The 15,234-nt window shown below is 39.6% G+C and overlaps 1 protein-coding gene across 2 annotated transcripts in view; it reads left to right on the top strand.

The window, feature by feature from the left end:
* The first annotated feature begins 284 nt into the window (after window positions 1–284).
* The window catches only part of eif2ak3 (eukaryotic translation initiation factor 2-alpha kinase 3), a 29,402-nt gene continuing 14,452 nt past the window's right edge, over window positions 285–15,234 (top strand). The window contains exons 1-2 of one of the 2 annotated variants that reach the window (XM_057341674.1): window positions 285–1,588; window positions 14,973–15,102. In XM_057341674.1, the coding sequence (XP_057197657.1) occupies window positions 1,293–1,588; window positions 14,973–15,102 (426 nt within the window). In that variant the 5' untranslated portion in view covers window positions 285–1,292. The remainder of the gene's footprint in view (window positions 1,589–14,972; window positions 15,103–15,234) is intronic. The other variant, XM_057341673.1, reaches the window with a different exon arrangement.

The raw sequence follows: 15,234 nt of genomic DNA, 5'->3' as shown, positions 1-15,234 counted from the left end.
CAATTAAAATTCTGTCATCATTTGCACACCCTCTTCAAACCTGTCTGACTTTCTTTCTTCTGCAGAACACAAAAGAAGATATTTAAAAAATGTTGGTAACAGAACAGCACAGCCCCCCTTTCACTTCTATTGTAACCAATGCAGGTGAATGGGGAGCTGTTAGCAACTTTCTTCAAAATATCTTTTGTGTTTTGCGGAAGAAAGAAAGTCATACAGGTTTGAAATGACAAGAGGGCGAGAAAATGATAGAATTTTCATTTTGAGGGTGAACTACTCTTGTAAAGTATGTTGGTTGAGAAATAATTTTACAAGACCATAAGGGGGCGCCATATTCACCGGCTATATCTATCTTCATAGATAAAGAAATTGTAGTAAAATATGATTAGTAGTACTTTTTAAAATGAATAACTCAACCCGTGATTTTTACATTTTGAATGCAGTACAATTACAGTATGTTACAGTAGTTTAGCATAGTTATTTTTAGTTTATTAGTGTAAATAGTAGAATGTTGTACAAAAGATGGGCTCTTTAGTAGCTTTAAACGGCCGGAAATGGAAATGTCAACGTGATCTCGCGCTGTCTATAAACAAACGGCCACGTCGTTAGTTCCATCCGTGTACTTTTTGCCCTATCGGTCCGAAGTGGGTTATGTCCTCCATTAGAAACCATAGGCGCACTGATCGTGATTGACAGGCTCTCAGACCAAAGGATGAACAAATTTCTTTCGCGGCCTCCGTAAACATACCAATGAAACAACTCGGAGTCATTACTGCAATTTTATTGGGTGAAGTTCTGAATAATATCCTTCAGAAGGCGGGACCTACCCGCTTTGCTTCTGCTCGAAGACGCCTTTACTCCCGCCTCCATTTCTCAGTCACAAGGGCAGCGCCCAATGATATGAAGCGCCTTGTGGGCTGACCACGTCAACAGACTGAGCTGTGAAAGACAGCTGGAACACGCAATCGAAATCTGCTTAGTAGACGAGCCGTGAAGACTGACAGGCGCTCGCACCTGTCAGCGCAACCTGCATGGATTTACATACGAGCGTTGGTCATACGCAGCCAATAGGCGTTTGGATATGGGGCGGGGCTTGACGTTACCACGGCGCGGACAACGTCAAGTATAAAGGGAATAACATGGTGCTGTTGAGTGCGTGTTTACGTTAAGAGAAGACAACAGGAAAATATTAGATAGCTTACGAATTGCACAACGCCTTTTTATAGTCTAGTTTTTAAAATTCACCCCGCCTTTTGGTATGTGATTGCCTAACTACTCATGTGCCACTTGTCCCAATGGAAAGGGGGTTTCAGTTTGGAAACGTGTGCATATCGCTGCTTCTGTTGCTTGTTTTGAGAACGTTAACGGGCACTTTGCAAAGTCAGTCTCTCTCGGAGAGGGAACTCGAAGCGGTCCCGACGCCAGATACAAAGGCGGCAGAAGATGCTGCCGTTATGGAGCGGGCACTGGACAGCGTCGGAGGAGCCCCTGGCATCGGAGAAGTGACCGTAGAGGACGACGACTACGGCTCGACCGGAGACAGCGAGGAACCCTCTGGAGACAGCGACACAAACTTCTCTCAACGAAGGAGGTAGGCGAAGTTTCTTTCTTTTTAATTTGGGTGTGACACGTTGTGAGGATGTCACGCTGCTTTCTGCGTATTATTCAACTTCAGTGAAGTTTGCGTGCTGCGCGGTGGGCGGATGTTTCCAGCACTGGCCGCAATCCCAAACATTTGAGCTTTCCCTGTTGACATATTGTAAGAATCATGCTTAACATTTTAGTATCGAATAAATTGTCTTGAAGTTTGCTTTTGTTTGCGATTGGGTATTTCTAAATGGATGTTCTAATGCTGTCCCTTACTTGCAGTCCATTTTTTGATTACCTCCGTTCTTTCATTCATATTAGTATGAAATTGACAAGTTAGATCTTTTTCTTTTAATGTGGAGACCTAAATGACGGACTCTTTAGAAACAGCAGTTTGACAGATTACATGCAGAACACTTATATTCCCTGTCGCACTTTTTGTGAGCGCCTTATTTACTCAGCTGAGAGTAGCAAATGACTGTTGAGCGTGCGTCAGTGGAAAGACTGGTCTAAATAGTTGTTCTTCCTTATATTATCTAAAAGAACTAACGTTAAGTTTTGTTCGCGTTTACAACTTTATTTTGTGCTATTTTGTGTCTTTTGCAAACTGCTGCAGTGTTTTGAGTGTGGGCGTGATATGCGTGCAGACAGCATCTGAAACTGACAGCGATATTATTTGTAAACACTTCTCAGTCAAGTTGATGGCGATGTCTAACGTTAAATTATCATGTTGAAATTTGGTAATTTCCTCGCTTTTATAAGGTGGTTTTAAGGGTTTGAAGACGAATTTTTTGTTCATCAATTCTGTATTTATATTTATACTAAAAGAAAAGGCGTTGTATTTCTGCAGACAGACCGATGTCTCTAGAGTCAGTGGAGTTTAGCGCAGAGCCGCTGCTCATAGCGCGTGTCCCCTCGCCCAGCCTTGCGCACCAACTTTCCGGATGTTTTGTTTTTGTACGTGACGGGAATGAGTCGTTTTGAATCGTGATATTAGTAAGTATGTTACCGTCTCCAAGACCTCTGCCCCACCTAAGAATCAATGCCGAGTAAGAGAGCAGTCCCGTGAGTGAGTTATTGCTATAGGAGAATGAACTGAATTTTTTTTAGAACTCATTTGAAATGGTTTGGGTTTCTTAACTTATTTGCACAACATTGCTTTTTTGCTTAGGTAATTCTTTTTCACTCTATTGATTGACATTTTTTTCCTGAATGTGATTTGGATGTTGGAGAAGTTGTTTCTACAGATGTCAGTGAACACATGTTTTGGACCCCTGCAGTAAAAATCACACTGCACTCCATCACCATGTCACATTGACAGAGTGGCGCACCCATTTTTGTTACAGTTCATGGAGGATTTGGGATGCTCAGAATCTCAGTATGTACAGGTTTTAGACAAATTATACAGTAAATAGTGAAGCAACAATGTTTTGATTTGTCGAGAACAGACTGCATTCTGAAAAGTCAGGTGACAAGAAAAAAGCAAAAAACACAGCGGAAATGTTTGGGTGTTGACAGTTCACAAGCACTCTGATCAGAATGCTGACAAAACCATCTGAAGTAGGGATGCACCGAATGTTCGGCCACCGAATATATTCGGCCGAAAATAGCAAAAAACGCATGTTCGGTATTCGGCCGAATATGTGAAATGGCCGAATAATTTTACCGAACATGACTCGAGAAACGATCAACTAGCAACCAGCGCAGAGAGAGAGAGAGAGAGAGAGACGTGCGCTTTATTAATGCCGCAAACATTTTGGCAGTGTGTGTGTGGAGCATTTTAAGGTGTCAGAGAAAGACAAAGCACGGGACTTGCCGCACGGAAGTAAATTTCCGAATGAAAGCGTCTTTACCGGTCGGTAACTTGTGGCTATTTCAGACGGGAGCGGGCTGTCTGACAGTAGCCCCGCCGCTCGCGACATCCTTTGACATCATACAGTGGTCGCGCGCACACAGTTCCCTGTACTAAACAACTTGTCAAAGTATGTTCTGTGCATCCCGGCCACGAGTGCACCAGAGAACAGTCAGCTTCTGTGGGCGGAGTTTGCAGGAGAGACGTGAACTGATATGGTTGTCAGTCAGCATCAGTCAGAATAGCTTGCGTTCGATGTTTTTTTTTCTTACAATCATTTTGCAACGTAGCCTATAATAATCCAACAGTTTTAGTTTATTCGTATTTTTAGTTTATAGGCCTAATGTGGAATGACACTTTTTAATGAAGTGTTTTGTTGTAGGGGTACAGAGTAACTTACATTACATTCTTTTACCAGTCAGTTATAGGCCTAATTAATATAGGCTATTAAATTTTTTGTTTTAATGTATTTTGTTTTGCTCAATTTTATATTAAGTTGTATTGTATTTTATTGAAAAGCAAGACAAATTTTTAAAAGCAAATTTTGACTATTCAGTTTGTGCAATAGTGAAAAAATAGCTTAATAAATAGAAGAAATGCAAAAACCATATTCGGTGTTCGGTATTATTCGGCCTTCGGCCAAGTGTTTCACATCATGTTCGGCTTCGGCTTCGGCCAAGAATGTTAGATTCGGTGCATCCCTAATTGAAGCATGAGAAAACGCTTCTGTCAAACGAATAACTTCACCTGTCTAGATTTGACTCAATCATTTGACTGTTTGGTTTTATGTTTTAGAAATTATGATGCAAACTTACATAGTTTTAAAAAGTTTTGTTTGTCACGTAATGATTGATTTGAAATAGTTTGAATCAACATAAACAGTATCTTAGTATCGAATCAGGCTTGCGTATCGATATAATACATAATTTAGAAATATATTAAAGAGTATCTTACAATAATATCCTATTATATTTTCAAAGTATTCATACACTATATTTCATTAAATGAACCAAATCATAGTTTACCATTGATTCTATATATAGCATAAGAACTTACTAAGAACATGAAAATTCATGGTAAGAAGAACAAAATCATGTACAGTGGCTTGCAAAAGTATTCATCCCCCTTCATTTTATTCACATTTTGTTATGCTGCTGCCTTATCTTAAACTACTTTAAATTATTATTTTTTTACTTAATCTACACTCCATGCACAATAATGACAAAACAAAAAACTGATTTTGACAGCTTTGCAAATTTATTAAAAATAAAAACAAAAATAAGTACATTGCATAAGTATTCATACCCTTTTCTGGGACACTTGAAATTTAGCTCAGAAGCATTAGTTTTGCTTGTTGATGTTTATACACTTCGAGTGGAGTTAACCTGTGCCAAATTCAATTGAATAAGTATGATTTGGAGGGCACATACCTCTCTATAAAGGGTGCAACAGCTGAAAATGCATATCAAAGTAAAAACCAAGACATGAGGTCAAAAGAACTGCCAGTAGAGCTTTGAGACAGGATTGTATCAAGCACAGATCTGGGGAAGACTTCTGAAAAAATCTGCTGTATTGAAGGTTCACAGAAGCATGTAGCCTCCATTTATCCTCAATGAAAGAGGTTTGGAACCACCAGATCTCTTACTTGAGCTGACCTCCTGTCCAAACTGAGCCATCGATGGAGAAGGGTCTTGGTTAGAGCGGTGACCAAGAAGCTGATGATTACTCTGGTTGAGCTCCATGATCATATATGGAGATGGGAGAAACTTACAGAAGGACAAACATCACTGCAACACTCCACCAATCTGGGCTTTATGGCTTAGTGGCCAGACTCAAGCCTTTGCTCAGTGAAGACACATGGAAACTTGAAATATGCAAAAACTACTTCAACGAATCTTTCAAACTGTCAGAAACAAGATATTCTGGTCTGATGAATCTCAGATTCATGCATCATGTCTGGAGAAAAACAAGCACTGCTCAACACCTGTACAATACCGTCTTAACAGTAAAGTGTAGTGGAAACAGCATCATGATGTGGGGGTGTTTTTCAGCTTCAGGGACTGTACACAAAATACGGAGATAATGATCATGAAAACCTAGCCCAGAACATTCAGAACCTCGGACAGGGCAGAAGGTTCATTCTCCAACATGACAATGATCCTAAGCACACAACTAAAACAATGCAAGAGTGGCTTATGGACAACTCTGTCTATGTCCTTGAGTGGCCCAGCTAGTGCTTGAACCCAACTGAACATCTCTGTAGAAACCTGAAAATGTCTGTCTACTGATGATCTCCATCCAACCTGACAGAGTTTGAAAGGATCTGAGGAGAAGAATGACAGAAAATTGCCAAATGCAGATGTGTAAAGCTTTTCACATCATACCCAAAAAGATTTGAGTCTGTAAAGGCGCTATAACCATTTTCTGAGTTGAGGGTATGAATACTTATGCAATGTACTTATTTTTGTTTTTTATTTTTAATAAATTTGCAAAGCTGTCAAAAATCAGTTTTTTGTTTTGTCATTATTGTGCATGGAGTGTAGATTAATGTAAAAAAAATAATCATTTAAAGTAGTTTAGGATAAGGCAGCAGCATAACAAAATGTGAATAAAATGAAGGGGGATGAATACTTTTGCAAGCCACTGAAAGAAGTTGTCCGTAGTATTATAGCCTACTTTTTTCCTTATCACACCCGTTTATTGTATACCCAACTGGCTCAGGCCGGCCGCCCCTACGGCTTGTATATTGACTTGGGTGCATGTACTGTACAGTACAGATACTTCATTCCAGATTTATAGCCTAATAAGTAGAATTCCCTTATTTGCAGTTGATGAAATAACTAGATTGTTCACAGCCTTGATGCTTGCCACAAAGGCCTACTTACCTGACCAACAGGAGAACATTAAATGAGTTCATGTGAATAAAGCCAACATATGCGGCAAATTTACAATCATCAATGCAGTGACTCCTTGATCTTGCCGAATATTAATACGATTTGAAAATAGTCTGGCAGAAATCCACACCAGCCACTGTACTACGCTGTTATTATGGGAAGTTGTTGGGACTGTGTCTTGACAGTAGTCATACATCACTGGTAGGAGGGGCTGGTCTTTGTTTCTGGTGGCGTAGTTATATGTGTCAAGAACACACGAGGGAATACCGTGTAGTGTGTTTAACACTACATTGGTTCAGTTTCTCTACAGGGGTGAGAGTAGCAGTTGCCTTCACACCTGCTGCCAAGGTAAAGCACACGCTTTCACCTCTGCACGTTCAAACAACCTCATGCATTTATGTGCGGCATTTAAGCAACATATGTATTTCCTTTCATGACTAGTGTGTTGTTTTTGTTGTTACCCAAATATTAGCCAAACTTTGTCTTTGTATTGCGCATATACACTACACACAGGAACCAAACCTCAATGCTTACTTCTCACTCAAACCGTGATGTTAATCAACACCCTCAGGCCTTCCCCGTGACATGGAACAGCTTTACTGGGGGATGGTGTTCTCCTGGGACAGTTTTATGTGTTGCACAGCATGGTCGACTGTCAAATGGGAGTCTAACCCAAGAGACATGTACTCACAACAAAAGCAGAGATTGTGATAAAGACACACTTGTGAAACTCATTCTATTGTTCGCTCCATTAAGTTTAATGATGGAGAAATTGAATTAAAAGACGTTTTAAAAGATAGCAAACGACAATATGAAGATGCAGACTGCAAACCGACAAAACACAAGGCGTCACCAGTACCCAGACGCCAGGCAGCGAAGGCTGGGCAACAGGGTCACACTGTAGTCCCCAGTGAGTTCATCTAGTTACGCTTGTAGAAATGTACTGTAAATACCGAATTAGTTATTTATTTCTTTTACACGTGTGGTGTTCGTGGGTAAGAATTGGTTAGGTGGTTCCTGTGTCCAACATGATCCAGGTACAGGCAATAGACCAGCGTGTGTATTTTTGGACTGCTGGTGATTCCTGGGGGACCTTTTGGAAGTAACACTTCGCTCGAGGGGCCCTCACTGTTACACACTCACAAAAACACACACACACACACCACTCACGGTGATGCCTCTCTCTACTGCCTGGTGCAAACTCTGCCAGACGTCTAGCTCCTACTGCCTACTGCTTAGCAACAGCCAATCAGAAGAGCTGAGCTGGCAAACTTGTTGGCCAATTAGAGGAGTGGATGGAAAAAGTGCTCAGAATTTGAGTTGGGAGCAAAGGGAAAGAGAGAGAGAGAGCGGCAGTGAAGGAAAGGGTAGAGTTTGTGTGCTTGTTGTATTTTTTGTCTTGATAGTTAGATAACTAGGGAGAGTCTGTCAGTTTTGTTTGACATAATTTAAAAAAGATTTTCATAAAAAAAAAGATTTCACAATCCCTTGGTAGCATGCATGGTTCTCTCAAACGTTAACTTCGATTGTTTTCTTTCCCTTTTGCATGTTTCTGTATAAGCAGCATTTTCATTTTCCAGTTCTTTCACACGGACAAGCTTTATTACTTGTTTGTCTATTTTATTCTTTTTTTAAGTCTCAGTCTCAAATTTTTTAAAATGTTCAAACTATAAAATTGTGCTATTCTTTGACACCATGTTGTTTTAAAGATGCTGTTACTTTTAACCAGGTGCCAATATCTGAGCTCACCCTGGACGTGACTCAATTGATTTTTGCTCTGTTTATGCTTCCATTCCTCTGAGCCGTTACTTCATTCATTGCGGAGGACACACCTTACTGCACTGCAGCAATGGGTGGGAAGATGAGAGAGGTGTGGCGGAGAAGAGCAAAAGAGGGAGAGTTTGGGGAGACGAAAAGTGAGAAAGCGGAGGGGAGACATCGAGACACGGAGTATGGGGCACTAGGACCCAGCTGCCAGATCGCAGGCTTTCCTGTAGTTTGGTTCCTCACTGCTTAGCAACAACAAATCAGCCACCTAGATCAAGGCCAGGGCTCATCCAATAGGAAGAGCTAAACTCCATGTGACGGACTTTTTGATTTCTCTGCACCACATATGTTAGAGAGATAGTAACGGGAGGATGATCATGAGTTTGAAGTGAAATGATTATGTCATGATAATGATACTGATGCTTTTTATGCGAGTGCATTTTGTGCGCTTGTGAGTTTGGTGGCGTGGTGGTGTGATTCAGCTGTTTGAAAATCATACAGTTTGTTTCAGTTTTATCATCACCACCTGCAAGAAAACAGCTTAGACTAAACTAAATATGATTCTTTAAAGTGAAAGAAAGTGTTAGATGAGACCGAATTTGGACCGAATTTTGCAAGGTCAATTGAAATGGGAGAAGAGCTTATAGTTCTGCATGGTGATAGCAGTTTGGGCGTGTCAGAACGTGACATGGAGTCAGAGGACAGATTAAGCATTCTCACACACATGCACACTGAGCAAACGCTTCAATCAATAAATGACGAAAAAAACTTGACTTGATGAAGGAGACCACTAAGTAACAGCATTAAAAAAGATGCCAACTTTATAGACTTGCATTAGCAATTCACTGGTATATCTCTATATCTAAAGTTAGAGCACTTTTACTTTACTTTAGCATTACATTTAATCATTTGTGCACATTTAAATCCACCTTGCTGTGCAACAAGTAATGCACTCATTGCACTTTTTTCCTGTGTGTGTGTAGGTGTGTGTGTGTGTGTGTGTGTGTAGGGCTGAATGTGGAAATGAGTCTTTCTCTTTTCTGTCTGTGTGATATACAGTCATGGACATTGTGTATTGCAGATGTTGCCTGGGGAAGATGTTACCTTGAAATTCATTGCTAAGTTCTCGAGTTCAGCATTGCAGTACCGTATTTTATTGTGTGCTTGCCTTTTCCATTCACTTTGAGTGGATTGTCTTTATGCTATCTATTTCAATTTAAGTATTTAAGGATCAATAAATATGTGCTTGTTGATCACAATATCAGCTGGTTGTCATTACATTTATGCTTTTTTAAGATGTCTTTATTCAAAGCAACTTAAATGTCCAGTGTATGAAATTGAAGTGCATCTAGTGGTGATGTTGTGAATTGCAACCAGTGGGTTACTCCACCCCTCCCCCTTACTTCCGAAGCACTACGGTGGCTGACACAGGACTAATATGTCACATTTTCACTTCTTTCTCGTAGGAGATAACGTATTTACAAAAGGCACTCTGTAGAGCAGTTTGTCCGTTTAGGGCTACTGTAGAAACAACATGGCGCATTCCATGTAAGGGGACCGACCCGCGGTGTATGTAGATAGAAATAGCTCATTCTAAGGCAGTGTTCGGGAACCTATGGCTCGCGAGCCACACGTGGCTCTTTTAGGGCTGTCACGATTATTAAATAATCGTCAAAGGTCGTCAAAAACGCCAAGGTCATGGGTTCGATCCCAGGGGTTGCACATACTTCGAAACAAATGTATGGTATAATGCAATGTAAGTCACTTTGGATAAAAGCGTCTGATAAAATGCATAAATTGAAATGTAATGCAGTGCTATGCGCAAGCGTCACGACACTAATCAATCGCAAACAATGTTTCTATGGTAAACTTTCACACCCGCAGCCCAGATATAGCTACCCAGAGCGCGAGGAGTTTAGAAGAGCGAGCGTCATGCTTTTATTGAAAGTTACGGCTCTCTGTGGCATATGATACAGAACTCGTTGCCTCGCTATGTAATCGCATGTAAAAAAATTTTTAAAAACAAACCATGCAGCAAAGGATCCTGTGAGCAAATTGAAGCAATCTGCGTCGCTTCAGTATGGATGCACTGTGTTTAGCTCCTCATATCGGTGCAAGCAGTCTTTCTCGCATATGAACCATATGAAGTCCATACATACAGCTGTCAAGGTTGACAGAAGAGTTTCAGTGCCGTTATGTAAGTGTCTTGACCATGTACGAACCGAACTACAAAGGTATTGGCAAGACGTTAGTTATGTCTCTTTCATGAGGTGCTGCGCAGACCGTTCGGCGTATGACATCAAAGTGCCGCGAGAGCAGAGCTGTGCTTTCAAAACTTTCTCGCGGTACTCTGATGTCAGACATTCGCCGATCAGTCTGCAGCATTTCAAGAAGTCCAACATACGTAATGCATAGTCAGAAGACACATATGCAGTATTTTGTGAGTATCAGTACTATAGGAACGTGCACTTTTTAAATCGTTCGATATGTGTGATATGTTCGATATAATGAAGTTTAATTGAATGGAGGCCTAACGTAAACCTGTAGCCTAAGTTGTTTATAAGTAATGGAAATCATTTTCGGAGCCCCAGATGTATTTACCGTTTCTTTTGTTTCACTGTTTTTGGGTTGTCTGTGGACATGTTATCTTATCGAAGGAAAAGAACAATTGATCCCCACAGGGACCATAAGTGAGACTATGGTCTGTGGACATAAAGCAAGTTATTTGTATTGAAGTCATTGAAAGATGTTATTTATATATAAAATAGTAGTTTTGCAATGGCCAAAACTGGTAAAATGGCTCTTTGGTTAAAAAAGGTTCCCAACCCCTGTTCTAAGGTAATAAAAACATAACACTTCATTATGCAAGGTCTTTATACACCTCTGAAGACATAGTTATGTATATTATTGCATTTATGTCAATAGATCCTCTAGAAAATCACACATTGGACCTTTAAGTGCAGTCATAGTATGTAAGCTTTACTTTGTTTCCCGGTCGTGGACTCCGCAGCTTCACTGCAGGGGTGTGCCTCTGTTTTCACAACTTGCCCACTTGCTCTCTATTCCCTCTTACTTCTATTGTGTGTGTGTGCGTGCGTGTTTGTGTGTGTGTGTGTGTGTGTGTGTGTGTGTGTGTGTGTGTGTTAGTGGTACTTCTAAACTCACAGTTGCTTGAGAAGAGCTTCTATCTGTAGCATGGTTACAGTGGGATTTTTATGTCCATTGGCTGGTGTTTTTTAAAGGAGTGGTTACTGATTGAGAGTGCAGCAACACATCTAAGCCTCGATTGGCTGAGGAGGGAGGAAAAACTCCTGTGATTGGACCAGACTCCTCAGATACCTTAGTTGTGCTTTTTTCTTCCATGCAGTCTGTTTACATCAAGTCTGAGTTGAGATCCTCTTGACTTCCTCTGAGAGAGAGACAAGAGAGATAGTGAGAGATCTGAGGTGTGGACACACTTAGGCATGTGGTTGTGTGGACAGTGCAAAGTGCGCTAAATGGAGTGACAGATTTTCATTTTTTTAAATAAAGATTTTTGTTTTGTATTATTAACAAAGATAAAGTACGGTATAATTTTAAAAATCAAAGATTGTTTTTTTAATGAAAAATGAATACAAAAGCATGTTACAGAATTTGTTACAATGTAGCCTAAACAATCTGAATTTGTTTGACATAAACTATTGATGGTCATGCAGCAGTAGTTAAGCCGATGGCTCTTGTAATTGCTGTATGCCAGAATTTGATAGTTTTACAATTTTTCTCAGGCAGTTTCCCCACCTGTCTCCGTTTTTAGTCACTAGTTCTTTTTTCTCCCCTGAGGTAAAGCAGCCTGTGGAATACACTCTTTGATCTCATCCGGAAAATGGGATTTGTTATTCTTCCTTTTATTCTCCAACAACGTGTCTCTTTCTCTTAGTATTTTTCCTCAATTACTTTTTTTTGGCTGGGTGGGAAGTGTCCCTGTTCATTCTCACAATGCCCACTGCTTAGCAACAACCAATCAGTCCTCATATTTTTGGAGGGGCCCTCCAGCCAATCAGGAGTGCTGTGCTGTAGCATTTTATGCTCTTCAATCCTATTGGAGAATGGAGAACAAGCAGCGCCGGCCCGGAGCTTTGGGATGAGCAGAACTGCGGTGTCCATAAATTCGGACATCATCAGTGTTTATGTCTGGAGGGGATGAGTTAACACATCAAAGCACTCTCTCAGTCCTGCTCAAAAAGACTTTCACTGGCACAAGAAGTGTCCTGTGCAGACACTTCAGTTAGTTCTTTTTAGATTTTGTTAACTTAGTAGTTTATATTAAATGGTAAAAGATACAGTAATAGATAAATTTGACCAATGAATCAATTTTTGCTTAAAGTGATATTTCATCCAAAAATGAAAATTCTGTCATCATTTACTCACCCTCTTGTCTTTTCAAACCTTTTTGACTTTCTTTCTTCATCAGAACACAAAAGAAGATATTTTGAAGAATGTTGGCAACCAAACAGCACTGGCACCCATTCACTATTGTATGGACACAAAACCAATGCAAGTGTATTGGTGCCAGTTAACAATATTCTTCGAAATATCTTCTTTTGTGTTCTGTGGAAGAAAGAAAGTCATACAGGTTTGAAATGACATGAGGGTGAGTAAATAATGACAGAATTTTTATTTTTGGGTGAACTATCGCTTTAACGTTAAATCAATGTCTTTGTTCCTCTGTTTATTTTATTTTTTTATCAAACAACAGCCTTATCAACACATAATAAAAAAATGCTAGTGAATTGAGTGTATACTGTAAATACAATGTTTACATTTCAGCAATTTTGTCGACATCATAAAATTAAATTGGATATACTGTATGCATATTTTTTTCTTTTATGCTTTCTAAATATTTGTGTTTGTATGTACACTACACCTTTGTTGCTCCTTTAACAACTTTATTGTGTGTTATTGGTTAGTAATTTTGCATAGTGTTGCAGTAATATAGATGTATAACATTATGCAATATTACAATCATCTTTATGCACAAATCTCCAGCTCATATACAGTACAATCATAAAGATGGTTTATGCAAATTAGATGAGGATTTATTAAACAGTGAACACTGCACTGAACAGGGCTGTACGTTAACTTTTTTTGCACATCGCACCGGTGCTACAAAGGTTTAAAGTTTTGTAGCACAGGCCAAACAGTTGTAGCACAAGTATACATCTGTTATCATCTTTAAAAAAACACAAGTGCAAGGTCATCACATAAATAGACAGGTAACTGAAAAAGGACATTAACGTTATCCAAATGGATAAATTAGAGCCATATAATTCATTTTTTCCTTTTCTGTATTTTCAATGCTTTAAAAATACATTTGTCCAAAAAAACACTGTAGTATACTATAGTATTTACTAGGGCTCTGTATTGGCAAGTGCCTCCCGATACAATACATGTCACGATAGATGGGTCACGATACAATATATTGCTATGTATGTCAATACGATACACATTTGCGATATATTGCAATACTTTAAATAGAAAATGTAAAAAGTAGAGCTAGAAATACAACATGCTGTGCACCACCGGGGGTTTTCTGTAAGGATAAGTGTAAAAACATCCCTTACCTCTGCAGAGTGGCTATGATGTGCGATGCATGGACCTTTAGATCAGAGGTTTGGGTTCTCAAACTGTGGATTGCGCCCCTCAAGTGGGTAGCACAGGGGAATAAGGTGGCTCACGCAAGTCACTTGGCTGTTGTGGTGCATTACAGTTAAAACACTGAACATGGGCAGTATAAAACCTTTGGTTCATCCGTGCTGTAAATACGCTGGTGTCACATCCATGAAAGCACAATAAATGTCATTGTTACTTTTTGTCTAATGCACTGCAGTAGCCAAGTGACTTGTGTCGTGACTTGCGAAGCCTACAAATAGCATTATTTTATATAACTCATTACTCCATGACTTATTTTGAAAACCAAAGCACACCCACACATCAGCTCTGAGAGCTCCAAGCGTTCTTATATTTTTCGCCATGCGCTCGCTTCCACTTACTTTTGGCCGTATGTATATGACATGATTTTAAAAAAATTATCGATAGTAGAGGTATCACTATCGATACACTATCGAAAAAAAAATATTGCGGTAGTTACATGTATCAATATTTTTGCACAGCCCTAGTATTTACTACATTAAACTGCAGTAAATTTCTTGCGTCTTATAGTATATTTGAACCTGGTGTTTACTACATTTTATAAATTTATAAATGTATTTATTTTTTATTTATTTTTTCATCTGGTTGAAATTAACCGGACTTTTATTTTGATGGGTTGTCGCGAGGACGCTTGAGTTTCAATGTGTTTGACGGTAGCTTCACTCAAACAGTGAAACACTCCTAAAATAAACTCAGAACAGCTCTGTGGATGAAATTCACGTGTTCATGTCTTTGTATAGTAAGATACAGACAAATCCACGAGTGTCATGCTTGTAACATGTTAAAGTGTGCAGCTCATTCACTCATAAAGATGCAGAACATGCAGATTAAATATTTAAATGGTTGAATTCCGCATATGCAATTCCTTCCATGTTTTCCCACATCGCGCAGATCATAGGGCTCAATGCAGACAGAAAACAAGTTTTAATTGCAAAAACTAAATAAAAACGAAAATAAATAGTGGTGTGCCATTTGTTAACCTCACACATGAACAAGCACAACGACAAACGCACTTCACACAAACAAGCGGCTTTGTCTAATGCACCTGCCAAACTGTATTGCACGCGTGCTACACTATTCAATTTATTCTTGGCAAAGACTGATTTTTTTCGTAGCATGTGTGACATATATAGCCCTGCTGAACTGTGACTGTGTATGAATTGTATATGCGTTTGTGTGATTGACAGGGTTCTGGTGATCATCAGCACTTTGGATGGAAGAATCGCAGCTCTGGATCCTCTAAACCAGGGACGCAAGCAGTGGGACCTGGATGTTGGCTCAGGATGTCTAGTCTCCTCTAGTCTCAGCAAACCTGAGGTACCGCACACACTCATGCTTGAAAGCACATTGTATACTCATCGAATGAAGCAAGCTAATGTACCAAAACGAACAGCTGTTTACATGGTGGTTCAATGTAACATTATTTAACATTATGCACTCACTCACAAC

Source organism: Triplophysa rosa, linkage group LG9 (genome assembly GCF_024868665.1).
Source record: "Triplophysa rosa linkage group LG9, Trosa_1v2, whole genome shotgun sequence".
NCBI lineage: Eukaryota > Metazoa > Chordata > Actinopteri > Cypriniformes > Nemacheilidae > Triplophysa > Triplophysa rosa.
This window is presented reverse-complemented; position numbering and strand designations above follow the sequence as displayed.